Below are 15594 nucleotides of genomic sequence, written 5' to 3' on the forward strand. Positions count from 1 at the left end.
TCTCACTGGATGCAGTTTTCACAGGCCCTGGTGTTGTCCAAACAGCCAGCTGCCAGCTGATCTACAGCAGACAGGGACAGTCTCCTGAACCCTACGTAGTCCCAAGATGGCCCCTTTTCCTGCTTTCCCTACATAAAAGCCATACCTCCTCTTTTGTTTGACTCTAGGGCTGTACTGTTTTCTAAAGATGTTTGTGTTACTGGGCCATTCTCATGACAGAGACATTAGTAAGTCAAACCCAGTGACTCTGTTTCATTCTTTATACCTTCAGAGTAATGATGTCTGTCTCGTCCCCTGAAAGGCACAGAGACAGTAACCTCAATCCAGGAAGCCCCTCCACATGGTGACATCCAGTGCTGTCCATGGGCACTCAAGTTGCTTTGTACAGTCTGTGCAATGTGGACAGATCCAAAGGGAAGGTACACAGTAGAGGCAGTGAAGTGCAGGCCAGGCCTGGGTATTTCCTGTGTCAGTGAGGTTGCTGTGTCAAATCTTCACTGAGCATACTAGATTTCAGCAAGGGATGGAGGCAAGAGCAGGGGTACTTTGCCATATATTCATAAAACTAGAGACTAGAGAAGAGCTATGCAAGCCTTTAATCCCAGCACTTGGGAGGCAGAGGCAGAGAGATCTGAGTTCAAGGCCAACCTGGCCTACAGGACAAGTTCCAGGACAGCCAGGACTATACAAAAAAAAAAAAAAAAACCGCTGTGTCAAAAAATAAACACGACAAAAAAAGACTAGAGAAGATGCTGGATGATATAACAAATTATCCCCCAAATATACCTACCTCCAAAGAAATCCAATCATAGAAAACTAAATAAAATTTCTAAAATTAGTATTTTTTAGACAGGCTCTTCCTCGTAGTCCAAGTTGGCCTTGAACTTCTGGCCACCCATCTTGCATACTGGGATGACAGACACAAGTCACCACTCCAGCTTGTTTATAATCTTTATTCAAGTGTATATTTTGGTTGGATAGATATATATCTGTGGATGCCAGTGGAGGGTGTCGGACCCTCTAGAACTGGAATTAGGATAGTTGTGAGCCACCATGTGGGTGTTGGGAACTAAACCTGAGTCCTCTGCAAGAACAGTAAACACTCTAAAATGCTGTGCCATCTCTCCAGTCTCTTTTTGCTTTGTTTTGTTGAGACAGGGTCTTACTTTGTGGCTTAGGCTGGCCTCCAACTCACAGTAATCCCCCTGCCTCAGCCTCCTGAGTCCTGGGATTACAGGCATGGGCCACCACACCTGGCTTTCCAGGCTAGTATTAAAACAACAAATTAACAACAGAAGCAAATGCTTGAACAGTCAACTCTGCAGAAGAAACAGACAACTAAACATGCTCACATCCAGACTGAAAAACAGGCATTTTCAGCAGAGATGGTTGGAAATTATATTTTGCATGTTAGGCATAATTGTAAGGTGAATTACTAAATGTTGAATACAATAAACAGTAAAAACCACCACTGGAATTGGAATTGGCAAAACAAACAGCTCATTTTGAAAGTACATACTAATTCTCTTGCCAAATTACTTGCAATTTTCCAGAAAATTTTTGCCTTCCTTCAGGGTGGATGAAAATTCACAATTCAGCTCAACGTCACCATCTAGTGGTGAAATGAATTCCCAGCACATTCCCCCTCAAACTGCTCAGGTAAGAGAAGGTCAGGAGACCTGAGACCCTAACAATGGAAACAAAAGAACAGCGGAAAGCTGAAATGTAAATTAAAAGCTTTATTGAATAAAAATGTTTTAGGCTAAAGAAGACTATAAGGAAGCATTATTTAACATCTCCACAAATGCCCAAAGGCCTCTACCTTAAAAACACCCCCCATACATGATTCGTGATATCAGCCACATATAACAAATGTACCCTGTACTCTCTCACTTAGAATGTTCTAAAGCCTTAATGCCAGAGAAAAACACCTGGGCTGGTTTTTTGCCAACTTGAGAAATAGAATGAAAGGTCTGGGAATCTCACTGAGGAGCTCCCTCCAGCACATCAGTCTGTGGGTTTTGTTGTTGCTGTGAGCCCTCTGAGGACCGTGGACTGCGACCTGCCCTCCTGTCGGCGGCTTTCAGCCCTGTCTTCTAACACGCCAGACACTCAAGCTAGGCCACCATCCAAGAAGAAAGACCTAAAACTGATTTAAATTAACCCTGGAAATATTATCTGCCATAAAAATCAATACCTCAGAACTGATAGGCATTAACAAGATTTGCCTCAGGATGGCTGTGGAGGTCTGAGTTCAGGATGTCCCTCTTGTTATCTCTCCCGGATTTTGTTCTATAGGGAGCATGGTGAACACTAATCCAAAGGTATTATAAAAAGCATTTCAGCTTTCAGTAAAGTGTAAGAAGCCACCAAAGAGAGGAGGCAATCACCTAGAGATCAGATAAACACACTGGCAAATGCTACAGTTTGGGTACAGTGGGTCTCTCCAAGCACTAAAGCATATAGGCCGGTCTTTGTCTCAATGTTATTTCGGAAGGGTGGCTTATCTTTTTTAATTGTTTATTATTTTTGATGGGTGTGTGTGCCACAGGGCACGTTTGTCAGATGATAACGTTGTGGCGTCTGCTTGCTCACCTTTACCTGGGTGCTGTGGATCGAACTCAGGTGGCCGGGTTTGTGTAGCAAGCACCTTCAGTCAGTGAGCCATCTCACTGGACCAGAGGTGGCTGTATACCTCAGTAATCAAAAATGAAGAGAGTAGGAAGCAAAGCGATAGTTTCCCATATCTACCAGAGGGAGAAAATGCATAAAAATTTTTGAAAGACTAAATACTTGATTTAACATTGAGTACTAAAATGGGAAATTGGTAAAAATATCTACACTTGCCCTTTATACTAAAGTGCTTCTGGTCATGGTATGTAGGCACCTAAATCTATTCTGTTTGCTTCCAATTCCACAATGGTATCTGTAGTGTGAAAATGTGTCCCTGTCTAGACACTTTACTATTGACTTTTGGGAATGTAGTGGACGCTGGCTGCACCACCCAGAGAACCCCTGCTTAGCCCTCTGCGTCCTTCACTGCTAAAAATGGAGTTTCTTTCTTTTCTTTCTCTCTCCTTCTTTCTTTTCTTCCTTTTTGAGTTTTTGAGATGGGATTTTTCTCTGTGCAGCTCTGGTTGTCCTAGAACTTCTTTGTAGATCAGGCTGGCTTCGAACTCACAGATCTGCTGCCTTGCCTCCTGAGTGCTCGGATGAAAGGTGTCTACCACCATGCCAGGCTTAAAATGGAGTTTCAATAATGCACTTAGAATTGATTCTCTTTGCTTCTGTTTTGGTAGCAGGAATTTCTTTCCAAAGTGGCTCCCACATAAATGATAGTTAGCGCCAACTACCTCTGCGCACCACTTGATAAAGGGAAGTGAGAATAGCAATGGGCGTTTAAGGCCAGCACCACGGCGTTCTGTTATTCTTCATCCTCATCCTCTTCGTAGTACCGATTTCTCTTTATCTGTTCCTCCACAGACAGCTCTCTGACCACTTCCCCCTCCCAGAACCCAACATCTTGAGATTTTTGATTCTGGGTAGTGAATTCTTTAGTAGGAGTGGTGTCTACAAAGCGGGACCAACTCGGAGACTCGGGTTCTAGTGGCGATTGCTGCGTGAGGTCATTGCTATCATCTTCATCTGTGTTTGCTCCATTTTCTATGAAATTCTCACTCTCCAGCTCAACACCATGAATGTCCTTACTCCTCACCGCTTCCTCCCTGGCGGAATCCCTGCTCTGTCGGCGCACCCTGTCCACATTTCCATTCTGCTCAGGGCCTTCGGCAGCTTCCATTCGTTTCCTTTCTAACCCTCCTCCAAACTCCTCATTCTGCTCCGACATGCTCCAGCCTTTCCTGAGAGGTGACGTCTTGGGGCTCTTGATCGAAGAGGTTCGGAATGAGGCTGCCACAGTGAATGGCCGGCTCCGCTCCTTCAGCGAGGAAGAGCGCCTCAGCTTCTTCAGGTCCAGATCTACGTCCTCGGGAGCTTCTGCCTTGCCAGTTTCCTCCTCAGGAGGCCACTTGGGCTTAGAGACTTTGAATCCTTCCTCCATGGTACTTCCTGAACTGCCAAGCTCAGCTGGGGGTGGCCAGGCGATCTTCAGTTTCTTGGTCTCGGCTGGCTTATCTTCCTTCTCCCTCTGAAAGGAAGCCTTGGCTTCCATATTTGCAGCTAGCACACCCACCTTAGCGATGGGGGCATCTTCTACCCCGGGACTATGGGGGGTCTCCCCTGCATTTGGAGGCTGGGCTGGTCTCTCTATGGTTTCTTCATTTTCACTTTTGCTTGCCCAAAGAGCCTTATGTGGTCTGTGCCCAAAGCCTTCGTCATAATTACCTTTAGACTTAAAGAGCTGATTGAAGTGAGGCTTGCAGTAGATTCTTCCATGTAAGGAGGCATATGTCCCTAGGCTGTCGTCAAAAGAGAAAACATAAAGTCAGTGAGTCTTCTTTATACTCTCATTTACATCAGCAGGTTTCAACCTAGTAGTTCCAGAATTTTCCAAAGATGGTGAGAAACTCTCCTGTCCCACTGTGGGGGTAGGTGCTGTGAATGTACAGGGTCTTGTACATAACAGGTAAACACTGTATTAACTGAGCTCTATCTCTGGTCCCAGGAAAATATCTTTAAAAGCACAAAAATTCATAATACCTTAATAACCTTTCTCTGTCTCTGTCTCTGTCTTCAATCCCCACCCCCCAGGTTGGCCTTGAACTCAAGAGATCTGCCCCCCTCTGTCCCCAACCCACGGTATTAAAGGTGTACACCACCAATGCCCAGGATTCCTTATCCTCTTAAGAGCTTTTCTTTTCTTTTTTTCTGGGAAGAGCCTGAACTCACTGCAGGACCCAGGCTGGCCTTGAACTTGAAATCCTCTGACTAGATTGCAGCTGTGCATCACTGTCTGTTTTTATCTTTACACAAGACAAGACACGTTCACTCCCTCGGCTAAACCTTCACTGGTTTTTCTCCTTACTGATATGCAATTCCTCATTTCCAAATGATTTCATTCTCTATCAAAATGTTTAACAATTCTCCTGTGAGTCGTCCCTAGGTAATCCCGCTTGGCTCTGATCAGCCATACATTTCAGTATTTATAACCTGTAACTCCTATCTTTCTCTCATTTTGCTAACTTTATTTATTTTTTTTAAGATTTATTTATTCATTAAGTATACAGTGTTCTGTAGGCCAGAAGAGGACACCAGATCTTACTACAGGTGGTTGTGAGCCACCATGTAGTTGCTGGGAATTGAACTCAGGACCTCTGGAACAGTAGGCAGTGCTCTTAACCCCTGAGCCATCTCTCCAGCCCTCATTTTGCTAACTTTAAAAGCACAACTCTGTAAGAATGGATACAATCTGTTGAAATATTTAGCACTTAGTCCCTAATCCTGACTGGATAAAAGCAAGTCATGGTCATGGCCTATAGGACAAGGAGCCAGGAGATACCCTTACCCATTTTAATGTTTTTTTTTTCTTCCCAAGACAGGGTTTCTCTTTATAGCTTTGAAGTCTGGCCTGGAACTCTGTAGATCAGGCTGGCCTTGACTTGAACTCACAGAGATCTGCCTGTCTCTGCCTCCTGAGTGCTGGGATTAAAGGCATGTGCTACCACTGCCTGGTCTTAACTTTTTTTTTAAAGATAGAATCTCACAGCCGGGTGGTGGTGAAGCATGCCTTTAATCCCATGGTTTGGGAGGCAGGGGCAGGCAGATTTCTGTGAATTGGAGACCAGCCTGGTCTACAAAGTAAGTTCCAGAACAAGCTTCAAAACTACAGAGAAACCCTGTCTTGAAAACCAAAACCAAAAGATAGAATCTCACTATGTAGACCAGGCTAGACTTGAAGTCACAGAGATCCACCTGCCTCTGTTCTTGAGTGCTGGAATTAAAGGTGTGAGCCACCATGCTCAGCCCACTGTAATGGCTTTTAAAGGATCATAACAGGGGTTCGAGAGATGGCTGAAGAGGTTAAGCACTGGCTGCTCATCCAGAGGACCCAGCGCCCAAATGGCAAGTTGCAACCAGCTGTAACTGCAGTTCCAGGGGATCTGATGCCCTCTTTAGCCTCTGCAGACACTAGGCATTCATGTGGTGCAGACATATCTGCAGGTAAAACACTCATATGCATATAAAAAAATTAAAGGGTGATAGCAATGACAGTATTCACCCAAAAGAGATACATGTTTTGTTGAAAAAAATTAATTCAAAGCTGGTCGGTGGTAGAGTATACCTTTAAGCCCAGCACTCAGGAGGCAGAAGCACATGGATCTCTGAGTTTGAGGCAAGCCTGGTCTACAGAGTGAGTTTCAGGACAGCCAAGGCTACACAGAGAAACCCTGTCTTGAAAAACCAATAAACAAATAAATAAATTTTAAGAATTAATACAATGGGCAGAGAAAGAACTAGAGTGGAGATCTCAGAGGCAGATTTGATGCAATGTAAGGGGCATTATCTAGATGGAGCTACCACTGGCTCTAGCTGCGGTGAGGTACAAAACCTCATAGGTGGGGCTGGAGAGATGGCCCAGAGGTCAAGAGCACTGACTCCTCTTCCAGAGGACTTGAATTCTATTCCCAACAACCATATGGTGGCTCACAATTATCTATAATGAGACCTAATGCCTCTTCTGGCCTGTAGGTGTCCATGCAGGCAGGACACTATATACATGATAAATAAATCTTAAAACAAAAGAACCCTGTAGATGCCAGAACATCTTTCAAGAGTGTTCTAGGATACTTGTTTGGGAAGGAAAGATGGAGAAAGCGACATTTTGGATATTTCCTTTCTGAAACTATGCAATTTAAAATTAAGTAATGTGCTGGGCAGTGGTGGCGCACGCCTTTAATCCCAGCACTCGGGAGGCAGAGGCAGGCCGATCGCACGAGCTACAGAAAAACCGTCTTTTGAAAAATCAAAACCCAAAAAAAGTAACATGAAATATTTCCCCATATTGACAGTTTTGCTTTAGGTCCCTTCCCCTCCCTCTCTCCACTGTGAGGATTGAACCCAGGAGCTTACCACTGGGCTATACCCTCGGTCTTCTTTTTCACTCTTTGTTTTGAGACACGGTTTCACTAAGTTGTCATGAGCTTGAGGTCTTCCTGCCTCAACGTCCCACTGTAGCTGGGATTCCAAGCCCATGCCACGCCTTAGGATTTAAGGTTATGGTTCAAAGGCACCACAGGAAAACACTCTACTAAATCTGGTCATGGGTGAGGGGCTTTATTAGCAGTTCATAGTATTTTAGGCTTCAGTTCTAACACATTAATGCATCAAGGAGTCCCCAACATCATCATCATTCTGTATGACGGGGCTGTCATTAAACAGTGCTTTTTACTCTCCTGGGAGCCTCAGTACCAACGGTGTGTGCTAGAAGCCAGAGTCCCCGCGAGCTCTCACTATGCAGAGAGAGGCCTGCTTGGGACTGACTTACCTAAGTTTGTTGTTGCAATAGGAACAGCGGAAACAGCTGATGTGAAACACCTGCTGGTTGGCCAAGAGACGCTCCATGGGGTACACGGTCTTCTGACACTCCACACAAGTCTCTCTTGCAGGTGCCTGAAACTTCTAGAGAAGGAAACCGGACAATGTCAGTATCCACAGTGATGACCGGGCAGATGCTGAGATGGGCTGAGGGCTTGGTTTATCTCAGGGACATTCTCATAGGCACTACACCTGCTCAGCTTCTACAGCTGGCTTGTTAGAACCGGGAGGCTCTCTTGAATTTCTGTAGCAAATTGTGTGGCTGCTCTGAGTATAGAAGCCTTCGAGGTCAGGTGGGTTTGGACGGTGATGCAGAGCAAGGGGTAGACAAGTTGACACACACAGACACAGACACACACACACACACACACACACACACACACACACCTATAGAGAACATTAAGGATGGAGAGTTGTAGTTAGAAGGGCAGGGGGTAGGAGAAAGTAAAATCACAACATAGAAGAAAGAAGTTCAATCCATATGGTGTGGGGTGCTAATATTCAAGCAGAACAAAAGCATTAAGCTTTGGGAATTAGGTAAAGGCATTCCAATTTCTTCCAAACATCTTTTATTACTCTCTACAGGTTTTATTCTAGTTTATTTTAGACAGATATAAATGTTACTCAAGTGGTTCTCTCTCTCTCTCTTTTTTTTTTTTTTGGTTTTTCGAGACAGGGTTTCTTTGTCGTTTTAGAGTCGGTCCTGGAACTACCTCTTGTAGACCAGGCTGGCCTCGAAATCACAGAGATCCGCCTGCCTCTGCCTCCTGAGTGCTGGGATTAAAGGCGTGCGTCACCACCGCCCGGTCCAAGTGGTTCTCAAACTCATCATATTTCCAGGTACGACTTTTATCTTCCTATCTCTACTTCCCAAGTGCCAAGATTATATGTATAAGGTATTACATCTAAATGTGGTATATTTTAAAAAAAACTTTATTTTTATCAATGTATATGTGCACACATTGCTGTGCATTTGTGGAGGTCCGGGTACAACTCTGGGGAGTTTGGTCTCTCTTGCCATATATATGGGTTCTGGGGATTGAACTCAGGTCCTTAGGGTTGGCATTAAGCGCCTTTACCTGCTAAGTTACCTTGCCAGTCCCAAGTTAGGCACAATTTTAGACAAGCCTAAAGTGAATACAAATGCAATAATTTGTAAGAGAAACAAACTGCATCACTTGGATTCCAGAAGGAAGCACAGCCTCCTAAACTGCCTACAACACGCCTGAAAACTAGCAGAGACTAAAGCAATGCCCTGGGCAATGTTATAGTTAATGACGGCAAAGTCTGTGAGCTGCTTACAAACTGTGGGATAAGAGCTGCCTTGCAGCTCAACACAATAATTCAATTCCTAAAAATAGGAGCGCTGGGGGCTGGCAGATCTGGGCTCATAGCTCAACACAGAATAAAACTGGGCATGGCTGTACATGCCTGTAATCCCAGCACTTGAGAGATGGGAGCAGAAGAATCATGAATTCCATCTTTGGCTACACGTCAAGTTTGAGCAATCCCTCTAAACCCCTCCCCCAGTGTGCTACTGTAGCCTTGATAAAAGCCAGAATTCTAAAACAGATTATGAGCATTTACATGATAAAGAGTCTAACCTGGCTACTGAAGGTGGCAGAGCCAGAATTCACTCCTCAGAGCTGATGTCCCTGACTTGACAAACATCTCAGCCAATAGAGGAAGAATGCAATTTAGGTGGCCAGGCAACTCTCACAGGTACCTAGGTGTCCCCTGTGGGGCTTAGATGAACTTGGGTTCTCAGCAGAAACGTAAGATGGTAAACAGTGCAAATTAATCCCTAGGCCCAGAACCAGAATTTAGTTAAGCCCCAAAGGACCAGGTTATGGGCAGAAAAGACTTAATAACTCTGAAGATAGACCTATGAAAACAAACAAACAAACAAAAAATATCATGCCAATTGCATATTTGCTACAGGAACAAAATAAAAAAGTGGGGATTGTTTTCCAAGTAGGCTTGGTAGGAAATGGAAACAGAAAACAAACATAAAATGAAAGTGAAGATCTATAAAACTAAGCTTAATAAAATGACTGGCAAATTCAAAGGATTTAAGAATAAAAGAGCTAGCCAGGCGGTGGTGGTGCATGCCTTTAATCCCAGCACTTAGGAGGCAGAAGCAGGCAGATCTCTGAGTTCGAAGCTAGCCTGGTCTACAGAGCAAGTTCCAAAACAGGCTCCAATGCTACACAGAGAAACCCTATCTTGAAACTGCCTCTTCCACCTCCCCTCCACCCAAAAAGAGTAAGTGCAAAATGGAGTGGAAGTGATGAGTTAACAACAATCCCTTTATCTGGAAGGGCAGAGCCCAAAAGAGAAAAAATGTTAACCAACCAAAAACGGCAGGTTAACTTAGTTTACCAGTCATAGAAAGTTCCTAAAGGTGACCCAAGTTACTGCAGTGAGGGCTGTTGGCAGCCACTAAGGCATTATTTGAAGATCAGACTTTCCTTCCTTCCTTCCTTCCTTCCTTCCTTCCTTCCTTCCTTCCTTCCTTCCTTCCTCCCTCCCTCCCTCCCTCCCTCCCTCCCTCCCTCCCTCCCTCCCTCCCTCCCTCCCTCCCTTCCTTCCTTCTCTTTCTTTCTTACAGGATTCCTCTGTGTAACAGCTCTCGCTGACCTGGAACTAGCTGTGGTAAACCAGGCTGGCCTTGAACTCACAGAGATCCACCTACTTCTGCCTCCTGAGTGCTGGGATTAAAGGTGTGTGCCACCACAGTCAGGCTCTTTTATAAACATTCTAATAGGATTAGATTTAAAGGGAGATATTGTTGCCTCATTTTAATAAGGTATTCTCTATAAGGACTGGGTGTTTTCTTGCTCAGTTAGCAGGACCTCGATTAAAATGCAGAATAAAATTTGAGAATAATGCTACCACTGAAGCTACTAAAGAGAATTTGTCCAAATTGTGTAAGTAATAGGATAAATGTGTTTATCAGAGTGAGAATCTTTCTCAGCTGCAAAGAGTGGATCTTGTATTTTCAACAGTTGAAATATATTTGGGAAAACAACGGTAAAGGATATAGAGCATGCTTAAACACACACACACACCACACACACACACACACACACACATACACACAGAAGGAACACACCAAGGAAGGATGCAGCCCAGGGGACAGAAAGGAGAACCTGAGAGACAGTGAAGGTTTTGCTCACATTAGGAGGAAAGTGAAGGCAGGAGCAGAAATTAGGTGCCAGGAGCAGGACGCAGAAGCTGGAAGAGACGAATAGGAACCTTTAATGAATACACAGCATTTGGTGTGCCCTGGAGCATTCGAGTGCAGCTGAGCTGAAACTCAGACTCGGATCCAAGAATAAGACCACATTCTCTTTCAAGTAACTCTGTTCTGGGAGGTAGAACCCAGCCCTCTCAGATCTACCTGGAACACATTCAGCCTCAAGAGAAAGAAAGCTTTTGTGAACCTTCACCCACACAAAGGAGTTGTCTGGTTAATAATTCTTCAGCCTTCTATCGCCTCCCACCTACCCACACCTGCTGTCTTCACTGAGTCTCCCCCACACACTGAAAAGTCACCTCCTCCTTGACATCGGCTTGACAGTCTGCTGCCTTAATCAACACCCTGACCGCAATTCTAGCAGGCCAGCTCACCAGGTTCCCGCGACTCCTATTCATGTCTCACAGTCTTCTCTTGCTATGGGTGTGTGCAGCAGCTGCCTAAGGGACCTTCTACCATCATAAAACAACAGAAGAGGCTCCCAGTCACAGTGGCTGTGCCGGGCCTTCCCTTTAATTCTCCACCCTGGGCTCTCAGCCACTTTTCTGTAATTTCCCCATGTCTATTCAGGCAACAGGAAGCACAGTCAGTGCGAAAACTCCCCATTATCGGAGGACTGGCATGCATCCTGCCCACGTCTCCATGGTAGGTTCAGACTCAGCACAGCGTGCTCAGAGCTCTGCCAACATGGGAACGCTAGACGTGCTTTATCTTTGCAATATATTTTCTCATTGTCTAAGTAAAGACTTTTTTCTTCATTTCTGTTCCTCCACCCCCTTTCTCACACTGAAGCGTGAGGGGCATCAGTTGCCTGACTAAGGTTACACACACAGTCAGGAACTCCCAACTCAGACCAACAGTGTTTTCTACACTGTGCAGGGCAGGTGTTCAGTTCCCGTAACTAAAGGCAACTCTTCGGAAAGAGAGAGCAGATGTTAGTCCTCACACATGCCACAAGCCTTAGTCCTCACTTGATTTCAAATTAAAACATGTAGATACTATCTTCACGACATTCTGAAATGAATGGGGTAACACAGAAATAATTTATATTAATCAACACAGCCCTTTCCATATGAGGAATATTACAGACCTTTTGATGGGCATCTATCTACTTAAGGCTATTTTCCAATGAATGTACATAGCTTCATCTATATTCTTTCAACATTTTGTCTTACACATATTTTCCAGTCTAATTAAGGCCCCATTGGTGGAGTATCTGTGAGTGAGGGGACAGGGAAGCAGCTGGCCACGGACAGTGAAACCACGCCTTTAGACATGATGAAATCGGAGAAAACTTCTGCACTGATGCCCGACCTCCATTCATCAGATGGATACCACAAATGCCATTCATTCCTTCCTTCCAGTTTGTGCAAAATAACTAGGTAATAAAACTGAAATTCTTCACCACGCAGTAAATGGCTGAGCCAGCTCAATGTAGCCTGCAGCTTCTCTGAGCGGAATTCTCTGTGAACTCGTTCCCAGGACCATTCCGATCCCAGACAGATTGCCTCTAATAGACTATCTGCGGGAGAGGAGCGGTGAGGACGCTGGAAAAGCAGTGACAACATTCTCGTGACCTTCAATCATAATTGTAATAGCTTTGTAAAAGGGCATAAAGCCAGGCTGGGGGAGGGCAGCTCAGTGGAAAGAGCTTGCTTATCACACTTGTGGCTTGACATCCCCAGCAGCGCACGACAAAGCCACAGAGCCTCTTATCGCTACCCACAGGGAACAGCTAGGCAGGTACTGGAAGGGACACCGCGAAGCATGTCCTGCCAAGCAGCGTGTGGTACTCTCCTTCCATCTCTGTCAGCAGGGTCCTTTGAGGAAACCTGGGACTGGGCCATCTTGGCACAATGAGGACAAGTTGGTGATCCTCAGGACGGTCACACCCTCTTGCCTTTTCCTCCCTTCTGGGGTCTTGGTCTCTCTCTCCCCAGCCCTGTCCATCATTAGGAGCTGAAAACCCTAGAAGCCAGGCATAATGGTAAATGCCTGTAATCTTTGTACTAGGGAGACAGACACGGGAGAACTACAAGACTTGAACTATACGGTGAATTGTGGCCAGCCTGGGATGAATAGTGGAACCCTGCCTCAAACGATCTTTGAAAAGTTGTTAAAAAATCCCCAGGGTTGGGGCTGGAGGGGTGGCTCAGTGGGTAAGAGCACTGGTTGCTCTGGCAGAGTTCAATTCCCAGCATCCATACCGTGGCTCACAGCCAACTGTAACTCCTGTTCCAGGGGATCTGATACTTTCTTCTGACCTTCACAGGGACCAGGCACATACACCGCAAACATACATGCAGGCAAAACATTCATACAATAAAAATAAATAAAGACATAAAAATTTAAAACGTCCCAGAGTTTCTTGAAGTAGGCTAGGCCCGACCTTTGTCCTAGCCCACAGGTTCTGATGTTAGTACACTATCTTCTTTGAGAACAAGCTTGCAGCTCAAACTTCCTCAGCATCACGCATGCCTCACAAAATGAGCTCTGTGGCCAGTGTTCAAAATCTACAACATTCTTGCTTTTCTCATGCTGGGATGAAAGGCGTTTGCCTCTATACCATGCCTGGGAATTTTACTTTTATTTTATATGTATGAGTGTTTTGTCTACATGTATGTTAAGTGCACTGCAAGTGTGCTTGGTGCTCCAGGGCGGAGAGGGCACTGGATCCCCTGGAACTGGAGTTACTGATGCTTGCGAGCTACCATGTGGTTGCTTTGCAAGAACAATCAGTGCTCTTAACCACTGAGCCACCCCTCCAGCCACCTACAGCTTTTGCTTTAAGAAACTAAACTTTGAAATTATTTGAGTTCCCTGCCTAGGGTGCCCTATTTTTCAGTAACAGGCACTAAGAACAGATCTCCCCCCACCCCAGGATGCGTGGGATTCAGAAATCTATTTTGAGGGAACAAATGTATTCTTAGCTGCATGTAATTTCCTAAAGTAGAATAATACCTTCTGCTGCAAAGTCTAGGGCCACGAGACCAGTTCCGCCAGCAGGCCTTTCAGTGCAGTACTAAAGCTTTTATCTTGCCCGTAAACTGTAAGGGGGACTTTGAGCAAGAGAAAACAAACAGCTCGGAATAAAGTAGAGATGAAATTAGGTCCCAGGCCCAGCTCTGCTCACCATCACCTGAGCTTTGGACTACCGACAAACACGGGGACCTGGGTGACACACTCTAGTCTTCACCCAAACTTCACATTCTGAGGTGTGCGTGTAAAGGCAGACTGTGAAAGCTACTCCGGAGTGACCAGGGATAAAGGAGCCCATGGGTCTGAGGCAAGCACGAAGAGATCTGCCCCATGTATTTTCTCTCTGCCCAACTCAGGAGACCTTGTGATGTGTCCTTTTACAGAGCACTCGTGGTTCAGGGCCTGCAGGATCTCGATCTCGTGTTGGGTCAGCACAAGCAAGTCCTAAGTCATCTGGCCCAACAGGCAAAGGAAGGTAGCAGAACCGTGTTGAGAAACAATTGTTCTCAGTACCAAACGTTTGTTCGTGGACTAACCAGGGCTCCGATTCTTCAGTTACACAGAATCCATAACCAGGTCAGATAGACTATGTCACTGTGACGTCATTTAAGGGTCAGTCTCAATGCACAGTCCAGGCTAGCCTGGAATCTGCTATCCTCCTGCCTCAGCTTAAGCATGCACCACTGTGCCTGGCTTTGCTACTCTTTTCTTTTTCATTTATTTTTTTTTTGTTTGTTTTTTTTTTGAGACAGGGTTTCTCTGTAGCTTTAGAGCCTGTCCTGGAACTAGCTCTTGTAGACCAGGCTGGCCTCGAACTCACAGAGATCCTCCTGCCTCTGCCTCCCAAGTGCTGGGATTAAAGGCGTGCACCACCACCGCCCGGCTTTTTTCATTCATTTTTAAGTGTGTGTGTGTGTGTGTGTGTGTGCGCGCGCATGCACGTTGTAACACACTAGGAAAATCCAGAGGACAGCTTGCAGGAGTTGGTTCTTTCTTTTCATGTGGGCTCAAGCACCTTGTCATGTGGCTTATTTGCTGAGCCATTTCACTGATGGTGCTGGCAAATTGTATGTCAATCTGACACTGGCTAGACAGAGTCACCTGAGAGGTGGGAGCCTCAGCTGAGAAAACATCTTCATAAGACTGGGCTGTAGGCAAGCCTGGAGAGCATTTTCTTTTTCTTCCCTTTTTTTTCTTTCCTTCCTTCCTTCCTTCCTTCCTTCCTTCCTTCCTTCCTTCCTTCCTTCCTTCCTTTTTGTTTTCTTCCCCCCCCCCCTTTGGCATTTTGAGACAGGGTTTTTTAGTAGCTTTGGAGCCAGTCCTGGAACTCTGTAGACCAGGCTGGCCTCGAACTCACAGAAATCTGCCTGCCTCTGCGTCCCAAGTGCTGGGATTAAAGGCGTGCACCACCACCACCTGACTGTATCTGTTTTATCTTGATCCTTTCTTCAGCTTTTGTTCTTTTCTGTAAACCACACTCTCCTTGTGAATAATTCCTGCTTCCTTTATTTATTTAGGTTTTTTTTTCTTTTGAGACAGGGTTTCTCTGTAGCTTTGGAGCCTAGAACTTAGCATAGACTTGGATGGCCTGGAACTCAAAGAGACATGCTTACCTGCTTTTTGAGAGATTAAAGGTGTGTGCTACCATAACTGGCTGAAAGAGATTCTCTCTCTCATACATACATATATATATACACACACACATATATATGTGTGTGTGTGTATATATATGTATATGTGATGTGTGTATGTACGTACGTACGTATGCATGTATGTATGTATGTATGTATGTATGTATGTATATGTCCCAGGAGGCCAGAAGAGGGCAGTGAACCACTTGGAACTTGAGTGGGTACTGGGAA

At 45.2% G+C, this 15594-nt stretch overlaps 1 protein-coding gene across 1 annotated transcript in view; it reads right to left on the reverse strand.

Annotated features, from left to right (window-relative positions):
* Window positions 1–1724: 1724 nt before the first annotated feature.
* The window catches only part of Lima1 (LIM domain and actin binding 1), a 109044-nt gene continuing 95174 nt past the window's right edge, over window positions 1725–15594 (reverse strand). The window contains exons 10-11 of the mRNA XM_048444577.3: window positions 7445–7578; window positions 1725–4418 (exon numbers count right to left, since the gene is read on the reverse strand). Of these exons, the coding sequence (XP_048300534.2) occupies window positions 3425–4418; window positions 7445–7578 (1128 nt within the window). The 3' untranslated portion in view covers window positions 1725–3424. The remainder of the gene's footprint in view (window positions 4419–7444; window positions 7579–15594) is intronic.

Source organism: Myodes glareolus, chromosome 19, assembly GCF_982192425.1.
Source record: "Myodes glareolus chromosome 19, mMyoGla1.1, whole genome shotgun sequence".
Lineage (NCBI taxonomy): Eukaryota > Metazoa > Chordata > Mammalia > Rodentia > Cricetidae > Myodes > Myodes glareolus.